Source organism: Cyphomyrmex costatus, unplaced genomic scaffold (genome assembly GCF_001594065.2).
Source record: "Cyphomyrmex costatus isolate MS0001 unplaced genomic scaffold, Ccosl1.0 scaffold2, whole genome shotgun sequence".
Lineage (NCBI taxonomy): Eukaryota > Metazoa > Arthropoda > Insecta > Hymenoptera > Formicidae > Cyphomyrmex > Cyphomyrmex costatus.
Window position 1 is genome coordinate 2,495,527 of NW_017276038.1, and position 16,651 is coordinate 2,512,177.

Below are 16,651 nucleotides of genomic sequence, written 5' to 3' on the forward strand. Positions count from 1 at the left end.
GGGGGGGGGGGGGGAAGGGATGGGATGGCTCGGCCACCGTGGAGGAAAGAGTGACAATGAGGACACGCCGGCTGAAGATTGGCGTGTATGCGTGTGCGAGGGTCCGCTGGACCCTCGCGAATATTCGGGGGTGTCCTGCGAATGACGGGACGGCATTGTAACCCACGCGCGGAGAACGACCTGTAACCTGTAACGATTCTTCTCAGAATCGAGGTGACGGAAGAAAATTGGATTTTTCGGCTGCAAAAATCAATTACGAACCTTCGGATTATAAACTGCGAAGATTGTGAAATGATGCGATGAATATGGAAATTGTGCAGAGATACGATTATAACAGAAGAAGATTGCAGTTGCTTCGAAGTGCAGCAGAATTATTTTATCGTAGTATTACGTCTCTTTCTCTTTCACTGTTTTATTTTAATTTTAATAATCTATAATGATATTTAAATGAGACATTTTTTATTTATAAACGCTATATTATCCGCGTATTTTTTTTTTAGTGTAATTATCTGCGTGGGGTGTTTCTGATACTCCAACATTATATATCTCAATTTTTATTGTTCTCTTTGCTGATTTACAATTAAATAAAAATTGACAGATAACGTTCTATACCTACGTTCTTTCATACAGATAAATATACAATTTTTTTTTGAAATTGTGAAACAATTTGTATTAAATACAATATAAGAACGTATTATATATATATATGAATAGCGTTTATACATTAGAGAATTTATAGACTGGAGTATTCTGGCTACTCCGCTCCTGCCTCCCCTCCCATATGAATAATAAAAGATTAAGTATGAAACTACAAAACAACACAATGTTTCGTTATATTATTAGTACTCTATGTTTTTGTTAATTTTTGGGTTATTACTGCTGAATAAATAAAACAATTGTACTATTGGTCACTGTACTTTCCCATTGCACCTCTCGTATTAATTTGCAACGACAAATATTTGGAACGTATTACAGCCCGAACGGTGGAAAAGAGCGACAAGCGACGCGGCAATACATCATTGAATCCTGCTGCTTGTCTAATATTATAGGCACCAATCGTAAGGGCTTAATATTGGGGTGAAGGTAAGTGGCGGGCCAGCTGACGCCCTGTGCGCTCCACCCCGCACGCACGCTGCGCGACTCGTCTTGAGGGTGTGCGGATGAGATTTAGGGACCGGCGACAGAAGTCTGCTCGCGACACTGATTTGTGGTGAGCTTTGTTTCAACACTCTCAGATCACCGAGTGAAATTCTTCTCGACGATGTCATTCCATCGAGAGCAAACAAATCTACGATCGCGATATTCGCGATCATCGACCCTACGATGTAGTAAATATACAATACTACTGATAGTACAGGGTACTAATATATTTCATATAATTCCTGTTAGATTTGCTACTTGAAAAAAATTTAAGAAAATAGAATAGCGTTTAAATATGTTGTTACTTCTGGTGTTATTTTCTCGTAACTTCAGTACTTGAAACTTCTTCGTTATTTATAGCAACAATAATACACAATCTAAAAATTACATTCTAATTAAAAATAAAAAGTCGGACAGCAAATTTTTGATTAATATTGTCTATTAATATTGATTATTATTGTACTGACAATAAATAATTGTCAGTATTTATTAATGAATCGTAGAATCTTCTGTCCAGTAATGATTTATCTTTAAATTATATATTTCCTCACAATACCATCGTGTCTTTTTCACTTTCTTTTCCATTATAGATCACAATAATTTAGTAATTCCACATATTGTGTGTTAATGATGTTCAACGCATCAATTAATGTTATCGTTATTATTATTTATTAATAAATTATCTTGATGCGTTTCCCTCTTATCATGTTTTTAAATTATATATTGTTACTCTTTTAAATATTTTCCCATTCCTTTTTCTCTTATTCTTTCTCTTTTTTCAAATTACAAGATTCTCGCTAATGTAGGGTTCTTTGAACCATTTGAATTTGTTTCTTCGTTAACAGAACAAATACAGCTATTTAAAAAATCTGCACCTATTAATTCATCAACAAACAGGATAATTGTCAGTTTAATTATGTCAGATAAACGTTTATCAATAAATTACAACGCGATTTCTTTTGCTTCGTAATTAATCTTCCTGTATTTTTTAAAGTACTTTTTCTAATTGTTTTTTCTTTCTTTTTTCGATTAAATTATAAAATTTCTGTAATTTTCGAACATTATATTTACGATGGTCGATAAACTAATATCATAGTCGCCAAATATCGCCTTTTATTCGCAAATAAATTTTCCCAATGCGTTTACCGATATTTAATAATATGTTGTTTCACTTTTCTATATCCTTCCCATCTTTTCCTTTCTCATCCTTTTTAAACTTTTTCAAACAAGAATTTCGTCAACTTATAGAGTGGCATTTTAAAAACACTAAGGCTCAGTTTCACAATTCACAGTTAACTCTTGACCGATGTTTAACTTATTCCTTATTTCTTTCTAATTCTAGAATTGGAAAGAGATCAGAAGTAAGTTGAACCTCGGTTAAGATTTAACTGCGTGAGTTATAAAATTGAGCCTAAACCTCCTCCCTTATCAATTCCTCAGATTCTATAATGCCAAAAGAGCTTCAAGTGTATAAGTATTTTATCAATGAATTACCGGGATGTGGCCTCCTGTCATGATTACCGCCGAGTATAGCGCTAACGCTGAACTTGAGTTGCGGCTTCTCCTTCTCCTGGATGGTTCTACACGCTGGTCCAGAGCACTGCTCGTCGCCGCAGGAACAGGCGGTGGTCCTCTCGCCTATTCTGTCGACGGCACGCTCGACCACCGTCGCCGCCGCCGTCACCGCCGCCTCCCTCTCTCCCGAGGCGATCGTCATCTCATCGGACGTGTGCATGACGTTTCTGCATCCAAGGTCGTACCGTCTGTCTATCTCGATCGCGGAGACACGCTCGCCTAGCACCATCTCATCCCTGTCGGCCGATTGAAGACCACCATCCAATTCTGCGCCCGGAATCGGATCCTCGTCTACGTTCGAGTTACAGGACTCGACACCGGAATTAGATCGATTGTCGATCCTCTCATTACAGAGCCTCTCCATCGCGCACAGTCGGTCTACCATTACCGGGCCGTCCATCCTATCGTTCTCCATGTCGACGTATACTCCCTGACTCCGGTCCAGGACCTCCTTCTCACGTTGAAGGAGCTGCATCCGGTCGTGTTGCCGCTCACCGGACCTACTGCCGCAGGATCTCTGTTGATCCCTGCCGCCGCAATCGATCATTATGCGATCGCGTCCGCTAATCGTGCCGGATCGTTGGTCCAGGTGATCCTGGATGAGATCGTTGGGGGAGGATCGGTCCCGAACGAGTCTGAGACTCGCCTCGCATTCTCTCTCACGCTGCCGCGCTACCAGACTCGCCGCCCAATTCAAGGTCAGACTGGTGAGATCCGTTCCCGGCGACGCCTTGCTCTGGAGCAGGTTCTCCATCAGGAAGGGCGAGGTCATGGCACTCTGCTGCAGATTCTTCAGCATCGCCGCTGACGAGGGGAACATATCACGGCTGCTTGGCCCACCGACTATTACGATCGTCGTCTTATAGGACGATTTTTAGTCGAAGAAAGGATTGAAGGTCCTTCTAGCTAGCTTCGGACTCGATACTGATCAACGAAGCGCAATTATTTTATTTCTTACGTTATAGTTAATTGATTTCTCTCCATGAATTTTAAACAGTATTAGGTTTATCATTGTTTTGGATACTTACTGATTGACAACTCATTGCCGTTCATCTCGTATAAGATTCGCGCGTAAAAATCAATCGAAAATCACATTTTTATGTTTGAATCAAGATCATCGAAGATCGTTGTGCAACTTTCTTCCAATTTAAAATTACTCAATCTTCACAAACTATTTCACTAATCACACATCAGCATACCGCCTACGATTCCTTCGGATTTATTGCTCGGAAGATTGGTAGCAGTTTCCGCATGTCGAATAATCGCGATAATTATTTCAAAGTCACCGTCGATCGCATGATGCACATTGACATTACAACTCGAGTATCCACTTAGTTCAAGTATCTAAAAATAATTGAATCCCCACCGTGTTTTCAACAACGTGTACTCGGCTCAAAGGAAAGAAAAGGCTGGACCCCCTTATCCCGCGAGATCCTCGTCGCGGAAGATCCCACCGTGCGGGATCACGCGAGTCACATGATCGGGCACGCAACTTCACTTCACGTCCGACGACAACGGACGACGAGGACGTGCGATTTCGGCAGCGGGATGTCAACTGGCGTGCCTGCGTGCGTGCCTTCCGAACGCACGGAAGGGGGGTTAGTGGTGGCAACGGCAACGTGAGAGCATGCAACCCTCGAATGAAGGCCCACAAAAGCATATAGGTGGCTCACTCGTTTCCCCCCCAATTCCCTCCCCGACCGGCGTCGCCGGCGTTCTCGAAACACCACCCCGTACGTACGTGCAGGCAGTGGCCTTACCCGAAGAAGGGTACGCCAGCGAAGGGGTGGATGCCTCCGTGCCTCTTCCCTCACCTCTGACCACCCCGTTGCCCGCTCCACTCTCCGTTCCTCCGCCGCCCCTTCCTTTCCTCTTAGGTGAGATAATACGGACTATAAGCCGAGCAATTCGGGGTTTGGCTCGCTCGGTAATGCCGTAATAAAATCATACTCCCATCAAACGGCGCTGTGCGCACCCCCTTGAGAAACGAAGGAAAAGAGAAAGGCGGGAGGAGAGGGACATTTGGAAGGCACACACTACCCCGGCGGGGATCGTAGAAGGGGGAGAGGAAGCGGTAGAAAGAGGAGGGTAAACGGCTCGCCGCTTCGTATAGTACCAAGAGTAGGAAAAAAGCCTGGAGATTCGCATTCCTTTGGTCTCAACGATTGGATTTTATTTGACGAAGCCGCCCCGCGGACCGTCCAATCGCCTGCCTCGCCGGCAAATGCCGGCCACGCCCATTTACCCCGTCGTACCCCCGATGGTACCGCTAGCCGTTCTCTCGCTTGCACCCCGTTTCTCGCGTATCACCGTTCGCCTTTATCCTCCCCTTCCTCCGACGTTACCCCGTTTGCCCTCTTTCGGTGGGTATAGGGAGTGCGGAGAGCGACCCTCTACGCTCTTATCAACTTTATTATCTCGCACTACTACCGGCGAGCGCGCGCTCGCGTGTATCACGTTCGTGTTGCATAGACTTGCGGGACAGCGCAAGAGAGTACGATGTAATTTTCTTGTCGGTGTAGGTAATTATATTATCGCCGATGAGAGAGAAAGAGAGACAGCTTTGCAGCTCCCCCCCAAACCCACAGGTATAGTAATAATGATAACAGTAATGATGATAATAATAATAACCGCCGGCGGGAACGAGAGAGGCTTGGCGATCGTCCACGACTTCTCTGAATTGCGTAATAATCACGTGATAATGACGATATCGATATATTATGAAGCCGCCGGCTTATTACAACTAGCTTTCAGAATATAGCAGAAATCGAGGTAATGATCGTATTTCCAAGATAAAAATAAAATTTCGTTCTCGGACGTTCAGCTCACTGAAATCACAAAACTTTCTTCTCTACTGCACAATAAGTGATATACTGCATATAATATGTATGACACATGACAATCTAGTAGAAGATACAGAGAAAAAAGCTCTGCAGAATTTTTCTTTCCTACCTCTATAGATTTTTTTTATTGTCTTTCTTACAATATTATTCAGCTGAAATTCTTAATTTTTATCAAATATACACACACATATACATGTTATTACATATTTCTTAATTTGTGTACATAAATGTACAATAAAAAATAATTTTAAAAAGTAATTTTACATTTATTATGTAGACATATGTTTCCTATTTCAAAAATTCTCATGTTACACTCGAAGATTAAAGAATTCGCAACAAAAATATATAAAAAGAGTTCATTCTGAAATTATTAGATGCTATTTACATATAAATATATCAAAATGTATACAAATTTAAATAATATAAATTTAGAAGTATATATCTGTATATATTTTACTAATTCCAGTTGTTCATAAAAAGAGCATTAAGAATTAAAAAAAGAGACTTAACACGCCCCACCGAAATCATTACATAGTTACGTCCATTAGCGTCTGCAACATTTCGAACGATGACACGATATAGTGTCGCACGAAGCAGTGTTGACGAGACACTACGTTGCCGTCATTCCACGCGCATAATTTCGTTACCTCCCCTTCCCCCTGTTCCCCCCCCGTCTGCCCCCGAATCCTGTCGCTCGGGTCAACGAAAGTGACGACGACGTTGCGCGGGGGGAGGGGCGACCTCGTGCGCATTATCGTGGAAAGTACGGCAGAGCATGCTGGCCGTCCACGTTGATGCCGGAAGTGTCCGTAGGGTTAATTAAATTAACGAGCGCGCGATACCGGTGTGTCACCATGTGGACCATGCGGACGTGCGTGTGCACGCATACAAGTACACGGCGCGCGTTCCTCTGACAGCGCGTGATAAGTCTCCTCTCCCGCGATGCTCGCCCCAAGAATTTCACATAAAAGCGGCGTACACGAGGCCATACATACATACGTCCCTTTTAAACGCGCGAGGATAAAGGATCGCGGGACGAAGAAGGACGAGGGAAGAAGAGCGAGAGGGGCAGAGAAGGGTGGGAAAGCGGAAGGAACGAGGAGGGCCGGGAGAAGGACAAGGCGCGACGGCGTGCCCCGCACTTAAGTAGAGCCGTCGTCTATTACCGGCGGGGGTCGTACGAAAACGAGGACAATGAAGGGTAGAAAGCGGCGGGAAAGAGCGAGAAAGAGAGAATGGGAGAAATAGGGCCGATGAGGTTGGTGCAGAGTGCCGCGGGTTTTTCTTACACGATTTTCCACCCTCTATATATAGGGGGTGCACACGTCCACCACCGCACCCGCCGCCGGCTCCGGCCACGTGGTGGTGGAGAGTCGGAGGCAGCCAACGCGAAGCGTGCACTGCGCGCCATCCTATCCCCCCATGGAATTCGAACCCTCCCACCCCCGCCGACTAGCCCCCGTAGCGGTGGTCGGCGGGGGTGGGATGCTGCGACCACGCCTACGTTTCGGAATCACCTCTACCTCGTCGACGTCACGACTTATCACCCTCTCAGCGGCAGCGGCGGTGGCGGCGGTGAGTTGCGGAGAAACGTTGTGGAAGTGGCGGATGAAGAAGAGGAAGGAGAGAGAAGAGGCAAAGGCGGCCGCGACGAAGGAGGAAAAAAAAATAATGAAATGAACATCGGGAGGGAATCGCGGAATTATTATACGAGCACCAGACGAGGGGGGTGATCGGGAGCACCAAGTCGGTTAGCTTATATAAATTGGGGGCGGTTCGGTATATAGGCATTTCCACGGCGAAGGGAGTTGCGCTGAGAAACGATTCGTTTTGTGTGCGGGGGTTCGGGATAATTATTCATTCATCCGACGTGATGGACCTATGAGCGGCCGCAACGATGGCGATTTCGTTTTAAAAATCTCGGTGATGAATAATCGCGGCTTTCAACGCTTCCATCCTATATAAGTCTTATATTTCATCTATTTATCCTTCAATCAAGAATATTGAACTTTTCAAGAAATTGTGCGGGAAGTTAAAGTAATGTTAATATTGTTTGAGTAGACTAGTATTCATATTAAATTAATTTCCTACGGTAACTTCATAATTTGTTGGTAGAGTCAGTTTTTATGTATAATTACACACCACACACACATACATATTATATATGTAGTGTGTGTGTGTATATATATATAAATATAATAAGAAAAATTATTTTTCTACCCCCATGTTGTATCCCGTATTATTAACAGATACGAAAAAAGCAATGTAAACTGTCTTAATATTACCCAATATAAATTGAGGACAATTTGAATGGCGGTACTCCTGTTAGTCCGCGAAGGGAGGAAATGAAAAATGATTTATTTCGAGCAGGGGTAAAATAATTATGGACTCAGTTCTGATAAAGTGACCTAAATGATAAAGGGAGCTACATTATCATGATGTTCATAAAGAATTTAGCCTTTAATAATGCAATTATAATAGATCATTAAACCAAATGTATACTTGAACATGTATTAATGTTTCAATTATATAATTAATTATTATATGTGTATATTGTATAATCAATCTTCGTAAACAGTGTTTCTACGAAAAATATAATATATATTTTAAATAATATATATAAAAAATTTTCTGTTCCAATATTTGAAGAAATGATTCGCTAAAGAATAATGCTTTTAAAAATAAAGGAGAAAATACCAAATATATAAAAAGAGAGAAGTCAAAATGGCAGATTAAAAGGCATTGATTAATTGTAAGGAACCAAAATGACGTGACTCGTATAAAAAGGAATAAATACTAAGTGCGTTTTAATAACGACAATTCAAACTTACAAATTGTAATATAAAGAGTATAATTGAATAGATAAAATAAATTTACGTTAGCTCCGGATGATTAAAGAAAAATGTGCAGAAATATGCACAATATCTGTTATAGACATATTTGCTTTTCGAATATTTTCAATAAATTCTATAACAACGAGAAATGAGTGCGTGATTCCTTACAAGCTTACGCGAACAAAATAATTCCAACGATAAGTGTAAATGGGATGGGCAACTACTATCTTCATCTTCCCTTGTCCATACTTCCGTTGCGATATTATCCTTATTTGCATCCTTGAACTTTCCTAGCGGCGTACCTAAACTTCTTTGTCGTACTCGCCAAGCTAATGCTAATAAGGATACCGTCTGTTTGAAATTGATATTTAAGCGGTAAGTTGTACGACCAATGGAAACATTAATTGAGACCGATCCTCCCTCCAGAGTAATTAACTAATACTGACTGCAGTTCGCTCTATTACCACGAAGATTATAGAATATTATGATTATATTTTATATTATGTGATGAATCTACATAAAATAGACATCTAAAGTAATTATACTTAATAAAGAATAAATTTATTTAAAAAATAAAAGATGAATATTCGAGAAGAAAGGATCGAGTAATTATTTTTTAGAGATTTTTTGCTTAATCTGAAGAAAATGTTTTAGAGATAAACAAAAGAATTGGGATCACACGAATCTAAAAATAACTCTCGATTATAATTTATAATTGTACAGAGATCTTTTTCAGCGAGGTTTTGGAAAATTACAGCATTAATTAATTGTTGCAGCACGAATACGAGTAAAATGAGTAACTGTTGCAGTATAACACCAAACCCTCATCTGCTCTCAGGATTAGGGTCTCAGGATTATTTCGCGAAAGTGATTCTCGTTTTAATCCGACAGGAATGACAGAAAAGCGAGATCCGTTCCGCGCATAGACAATAATCTGGATTTTCATTTATCACTCCGTTTACGCGATTCAACAGCTTTCGCTGACATGCACGAAACAAAGTCGCGAAAAGTAAGCACTGCACGCTGGATAGCGGGATCATCGTGGGGTGGCCGGGATAATAATATTATTCTGATAGGGAGCAGTTATGAGCACATGACGCCACGGACTTATATGCGATGTCTCTTATCCTGTAACAATACGTATCGGCATACACGGTGTCCCAGAATTATTTCGCTCTTCTTCAAACGGAGACTCGGACATCAAATATCTCACGTCTATTTTATAATCATGAAAAATTGTGAATTTTTTCATCGTACTGAAAATTGGCAACCTTTTAAATTCTATTTCTTTTAGTATTTTGTAATTGAAATTTAACGTTTAATTAAACGTTCAGTGATATGAAGTTCATTTAGAGCTAATCCTAAAAAAGAATAAGCATCTATTACTTATTTCCTCGAGAGAAGAAATTATCCTGTAAACACAATATTCATAGAATATTATACGAAAATTATTTACCCTTTTTGTTACTCATATAAAATTCGGAAATATTGCGTTTGTAGGGTAGTTAATTTATTCTCTATCAAAATTATTATACATATATTGTATATATTAGTTAATTGTTTCTCTTTCTCTACTCTTATAGTACTTATTATATAAATCTTCAGAAATTTATTACCTTTTTTTAACGATAAATAATAAACGTTTATATCGATTTTTTGCTGGATTCTCTAATTCGATAATTAATGACTCTTTAACGATGGTAAACGTCGTTCGATCTCTGACTTGGAATATTTGTGATTATGACAAAGTGCAGTAGTCCTGACACACCTCGTATACGTACCATTGTCATTGCTGGCACAGCGAGCCGCGGGCCGAATGCGAGTATTCGAGTTATATTATTTGCGTGCGCGTCGAACGCAACGAATCGTGCGTGAAATCGACTTTATTAGTTGCTTCGCCCCAATAACGCGTGCATTAAATACATATATATCGCGTTGACGCTCTTACGTGTCATGCCGCGCGCAGCGATCATTTCGATTGCATTGCTCCGATAGCTCTTACGTTCAATGCCCTTAATAAAGAACACCCTTATTGCAGTAAATTATCCATGTTAAACTATTATCGATTAATGTCCATTGTATTATTAAAGGTTAATTTAAATCTCGGTTTACCTTACGATTTCTAACTTTTCCTGGTTTTACACTAAGAAAAAAGTACTAAGTTTTATTGAACATTTATTGAATAGTACCAGCTAAATATTCACTTATGATAAATAAGATTTACTCTGTAAAAAAGTAATAGTTAGATCAAATTTTTTCGAGTGTAAGAATTATTATAGAAAAAGTTAAAAAGCTGAAATTAAAGCTAATTTATATTAATAAAAATAGATAAGATCGTTATGCTTTGATAAATTAATTGAGGCTTTCTTTATAACACATAATAAATTTTATAAAATATTAACTTACAAATGGTAATTAAAAAGTAAAATATATTTGTCCAACTTACATTTATTTTTTAAGACGTTATTTAGCCTGATGATTCAAGAAAAAAGTGAGAATATAATTATATATAATACATTTTATCACATAATATTAAAAAACATTTTGTTATTTAATTTTATTAATAAGTTGATAACAATAAAATCTTTTAATAACTCACGTATATAATTTTTGGCAAAGATTGCAAGCAAAACGTTATTAAAGGAGACTGATAAGACTCGAGTTTCCAATACCGTTATACCGAATGTATGAACTCGTGCAATTTTTCGGATAGTCGCCTAACAATACGATCTTTTCGCGGTAACAAGCCGCAGAGGTATAAAGCCGTGGAAACGTCGTCTCGCGCGCGCGAAAAAGATGTATCGAGTGAGTAAGTTATTACATAGGTAGCCCGGTATATAAATTGTCACCTAACACAGTCGCGCGTAGAGGCCGTCGTCCTCGCTACGGGTTCGAGATTGCTTTGTTTGGTATAAAGGGGTCGTGCGGGGGTGACGGCGATGGCGGAGAGAGTAGGCGGTATAAAGGTGTAATAAAGGAGAGAGCGCGAAGGAAAGGGTTGGAAAAATCCGATATCTTGGGTGAAATGAGGACTTCGGCGCGACATCGATGTATATCATATACACCCTCGTTCTCAAGCCTGCGTCTTGTATTTTATGTGGCACTTCTGTTTTCAGCTTCGTTGTAAAAGCCGAATTGATCGCCTCCTCTGAATTAAGGATGATTGCGTTGCTGTACAATATCAATTAAAAGTTATCGAAATTTAAAAACCGCTGTGTGATTTCTTAGGTTTTTTTATTTCAACAATAGAAATGTTTGAAAACGCTCTGAAATAAACTACAAAACGAAATAAATATATAGTTTGACTTACGATGGTTTATACAGCACAATAATCACATTTGCTGCGGTTTTAAATAAATAACTTGCAACGAGTAGATGGATCCAGATGGAACTTTTACACGAGTATTTATTGGAGTTTTATTAGTATATGTAAAAAATTTTATTTAATTTGTGTAATGCTACTTTTTCGTCAAATTTGAAAATGAGTACTACGCGCGCAAAACGCGATTTTATCTAAGAGTCAAAAATCAAATATTGTATTTAAATTAGTAAGAGAATGTCCTCAAATTTTACATATAAATTTAAAGACGTAATAACGAAATAATCTATGACATTTTTATACTTTGAGTGTGCCTTGAAATGTAACACATATATATTTTTTAAAAAAATAACAAAAAAATAGTTTTTTTTTAATTTATGGAGATCAAACAAGAAAATATAAAGCAATGTTATTTGAAGACGACATAATAAATTTTTCAGTTTGTACATTTTGAAAGTATTGTTCTGATTATATATCTATATTTGCAAAAGAAAGCTTAATATATTAGCTTGAAAGGAATTTAAAAAATTATCTCCAATTATCGAATTTTAAAAGCTAAACTGAATATAGAAATGAAGCATTTTTATTAATATTCGCGATTAGAGACTCGAATATTCCTACAGCATTTCGAATGCAGTTCGCAACAGTGACGGTGCACGAGGCGTTAACGGAACGCGAGAGTCGTTCGTGTTTATTCTCACGTTCGATACATATGTTAGATATCCGCGAGGGAGAAAAACGCGCCGTACTCGGCGGTCACGTACGTCGTTCACGGGAAAATGTAATAGCTGAAAAAAAAAAAAAAAGGAAAAGCCGGAGCGGAGAGCGGGACGGTTCTTTTTTTACCGCGCGCGCACTCGCGGATTGACGGAAAAAGGGTAAGAAAACAATTTTCAGAGCGCTCGTGCCTGGCCTCCGAAACGGCGTTTGTCGCCCGTCGTCCTAGACACGTTCGTGCACCGCTGCTGTTTTCGCTTTTCGTACTTTTAAAAAAAGCTTCCACGCGCGTTCGCCAGCGTAATTCACGCCGTAAATCGACGTTACGCCGCGCGTGCATTCCGCATCCGCCGATACTGCGAGCGAGCACCTCGAAATCCGCGACTCGGTTAGCAAACGTAACGAAAATAGCAAAAAGTGCCTCTCTTTTTTCCTTCGAGCGCAACTATTTTCAGTTTGTTATTATAACAGTTTGTTATTAAATCAGCTAATCCCAAATAAAAAGTTTGGTGTCAAACGCTCGCTATTTTTTATTTATATTTAAATTTTATTTATATAAATAATATATTCCGCGTATTTCTGCAAAATTTCACAGTAATCTCGTAGAGAATCAAGCTGTATATTTTTATACACAATGAGTCATAAGTGTAACGTTTTAAAATTTCGTGAGCGTGTTCCTGAAAAGGAAGAAAATGTTGCTATATAAACATTAGATCGCAAATGTTTCTCTGTCGAAATAATGAACACGAATGCAGCATATAATATCAAAAAAATGACTTTATTAAAAATTTTCAGGTAGATATTTTTTTTTTTGTTTACAACAGATACTCAAAGTGTTCTCCATCATTTTCCATACACAAGAAGAAAGAATCTGATCTGATAGTCATGTCACAGTCAATATTTCATTTATGTCCATCATTTCGATGAACGAAGCGTCTTCTAATGTTCATAGAAACATTTGTCCTTCCTTTTTATCCAGAAATGTAAAATTTAAAACATATCTATCTTATATATTAATTGTGTAAGAATCATCCCGTGTAAATAATACAATTGTTCGTGAAACTCGACGCCATAATCGTTTCGCAATTTGGACACAGACGATATATGTATGTTTGAGGTAAATGTATCTGTCATATTTACTTGATGACGACATTTTCGTGTGCACGGAGACGCATGTGGCGGTACATCGCACCATCGAGGCGGCGGCGACGTCGCTTTTGTACAAACGTTTGCAGCATGATATTCTCACCCTATTGTGACGTAAAGGTTGTAACAAGGTTGCGCGTCGCGGATCGTTTTGCCCGCCAGAGGAGCTTTTCCAGCTTCCGCTCGTCGTCGGTGCTCTCGTAAGGTGTGCGCGCACGTCTGTGTGCGCCTCGTGTGACACTTGAACCCTCGGCTCCACGCCTCCAAGGGTAAACGTGCGAATGTGAGCGAGAGAGAAAGAGAGAGAAGAAAGAGAGAGAGAGAGACGGGAGGGTCGAAGGGTTCGTGTTAATTAATATCACGTCACCCGCGCGCGCTGCCCAGCTAAAATCTGTCTCCACTTCTGCTCCGCCAAAATATTCCTTCCTTTCCCCTCTACAACCCTCTCTTCCATCATTCACCTTCGTCTGTTCTAGCTCCTTTATCCTCACTATACGTTCTAAAGCAAGATTATACTTTGAACGATTGTCACATGGTTGTAAGTCAATTGACAAGAAAACCAGATTGTAAATGTGAGAAAAAGTAAACAATAAAACACACGTAGTTTGAAAAATTTGTATTAAATTTAACATTTTTTCTCATTGAGTCTCAAACTGTCCACCCATTTTTGTATTAATTCAACACAAGATAAATGTGTTAGAAATTAAAGTAAATGTCAAGATAAATATTAAGTAAAAAATTAGCACAGAAAATGTACATTTGTAAGCAAATTGTGGAAAGGTGTTTATTTTTTTTTAGTAAAATTAACATTTTTCATTTCTCTTAGAATTTAAAGTGATTGCCATTAGATCAGAGCCATGATTAGACTTTTTTTAAATATCTTAAAATCTAGAAAATTGATGACGATCTGATTATGTGAAAAGATAAGTGCACATCTCCTTCCAACCTTCAACGTAACATTATTCTTACGGAAATTTTATTTTATATTACAATGTAAGTACCAGATTACTACATTTCTTTAGATTTTAGTCACGTAGTATACTTGTTTTAGCATTTTATAGTGAACCTTAAATGTCGGTAACATATAACGTAAACTTAATTAAAAATATATTCGCGATTTTATCTTGCCGCATGATTGGACTTCCGAATGTCTGCAACTGGACCGATCTAAGACAACAATTTTATTAGTTTTCATTTTAAGTTTTGTTCTCACAGTTGTTACCATATCTGAATTATTATTATATATTACCGAAGTCTATGAAAAAAATTATTCTATGTACCTATGACAATCAACTTTTCATAAAAGTGAGTCTTATAAAAGATCTTTAAAACAGATTTTTTGTATTTTTTAATTTATCTTATCGTTTCAAGAATATTGATGCTCAAAGAAAGGGATAATCTCAGCAATCTTACTCTAAAATACATTATTTTTATATTTGTTCACTGACTCAGAAATTGTCTTATTAAGAAACGTTGAATATCAATTTAACACGAAATATTTAAATAACATAATTACATTATATTAACACGCAGATATATTAAAAATTCAACACAAAAATTTTAATAAAGACCAGTTTTAACACAGATGCAAAAGAATGTTTACGGTGCAAGCGACAATAGAAATAAGATATCCAAGACGCTACAAATATACTCGCGAGGTTGAATTTCTACATATAAGTGACACGTGTCATCATTACTAACGTTTAATATTTACACAGCATTTGATCGCGGCTTTGAAATAGGTGAGATCTCCTGTTGTGCGCTTTCAAGAACGCCAACGAGTACCTGCGTCGGACTCACGACGACACATAATAAATCGATTCGCACACTCACTTTCGATGATCGATCGAGAATGACGATCGGAGTAGTAGCGAACCGCGCAAATTCGCCTTTAACTTTACCGCAAAGCTCGTATGTACATAATACACGTTCGCATATGCATACGTGCAAATACGCGCCTGTGGCAGCCGCGGGGCTCAATTTCTACAGTAGTTATTTCAGTATCGCTTTACATACCGCGAAACAATACCGCGGTACACGCATCCGCAGAATCCATTCCGTGGATCCTGGCGAATTTATTTGTAGCGATGAAACGGAAAAAGCAATACCGAAAAAACGGTATTTTTGCAGGAAATGCAATCCGGTCTGGTTTTTGCAGAAAAAATCCGCCGCGGTAATGGCAAACTTGTTAAATCGCCGATGATTAACCCCTCGTACGTTCGGCATATTGAATAAAAGTAAAATCTGATACGTTTGTCATTCCTTAGTAAGAAACATTTTCATTAAAATATATAATTGTTTTGCCGTACGTTTTCAATTTTTTCCAGTATATCATTTGAGCAAAGTAATTTCTGTTTAAATTAATTAACGCGCACATACTAAGGCGCAAGAACACAAACTAACAGTAACATTCCATCAATATTATATTTCCTATTTAACAATGTAATTATTATGTACAACATGTGTTATATTATATTTACATTGTTGAGAGTGGGAAATTATAATTGATGTAATATTATAGAGTTTATGTTCTCTGCGAGTATTCACGAGCTTCGAAAACCAATTAAAGAGTTAACCGGAATTATATGAGAGGTCAGATTTATATGTCGTTATGATTAAAGTGATTTAGCGACATGGGTTGCGTAAGAAGTAGCTTGATTTTCTAAGCGCTCCACAGTGAATAATATCTAGTAACTTGCAATCACTCGGAAATTGACTGACACGTCGAACGGCTTTATCGGGCGGTCAGGCGGCATGGACACGATCCGGGGATGGATCCTGTGGTCCATTCACAGCATCCGCGTTGACGCTTTGATCATTTGTTTCATGGCGGGCGATGAAAGCGACCGGTGAAGGCGATGACAGCTAATGCGCCGTGAGGGGTGCGGCAGTTTTCACGGCGGTGGTCGAATCGTCGAATTCGCTCCGACCTCTTCCTCTCTTCCCTTTTTCTCTCTTTCTCTCTCTATCCCGTTAAAACGAGCCACGACTTTAAATGACATTTCCCTCGGAGCGACAAAAACGGCCCAAGTGTCGAGGTGAAGCGTTGACACGTCGATATAAGCCGGGGCTTATAA

General features: G+C 39.1%; 2 protein-coding genes across 2 annotated transcripts in view; both read right to left on the minus strand.

Moving 5' to 3' along the window:
• Dbx (homeobox protein Dbx) overlaps positions 1-3,535 on the minus strand; it is a 35,952-nt gene extending 32,417 nt beyond the window's left edge. The window contains exon 1 of the mRNA XM_018538940.1: positions 2,635-3,535. Within this exon, the coding sequence (XP_018394442.1) occupies positions 2,635-3,535 (901 nt within the window). The remainder of the gene's footprint in view (positions 1-2,634) is intronic.
• Positions 3,536-14,704: 11,169 nt separating this feature from the next.
• Positions 14,705-16,651, minus strand: part of LOC108773202 (cysteine and glycine-rich protein 1) — a 36,516-nt gene continuing 34,569 nt past the window's right edge. The window contains exon 6 of the mRNA XM_018538936.1: positions 14,705-14,741. The gene's annotated coding sequence lies outside the window, so the exon portion shown is untranslated. The remainder of the gene's footprint in view (positions 14,742-16,651) is intronic.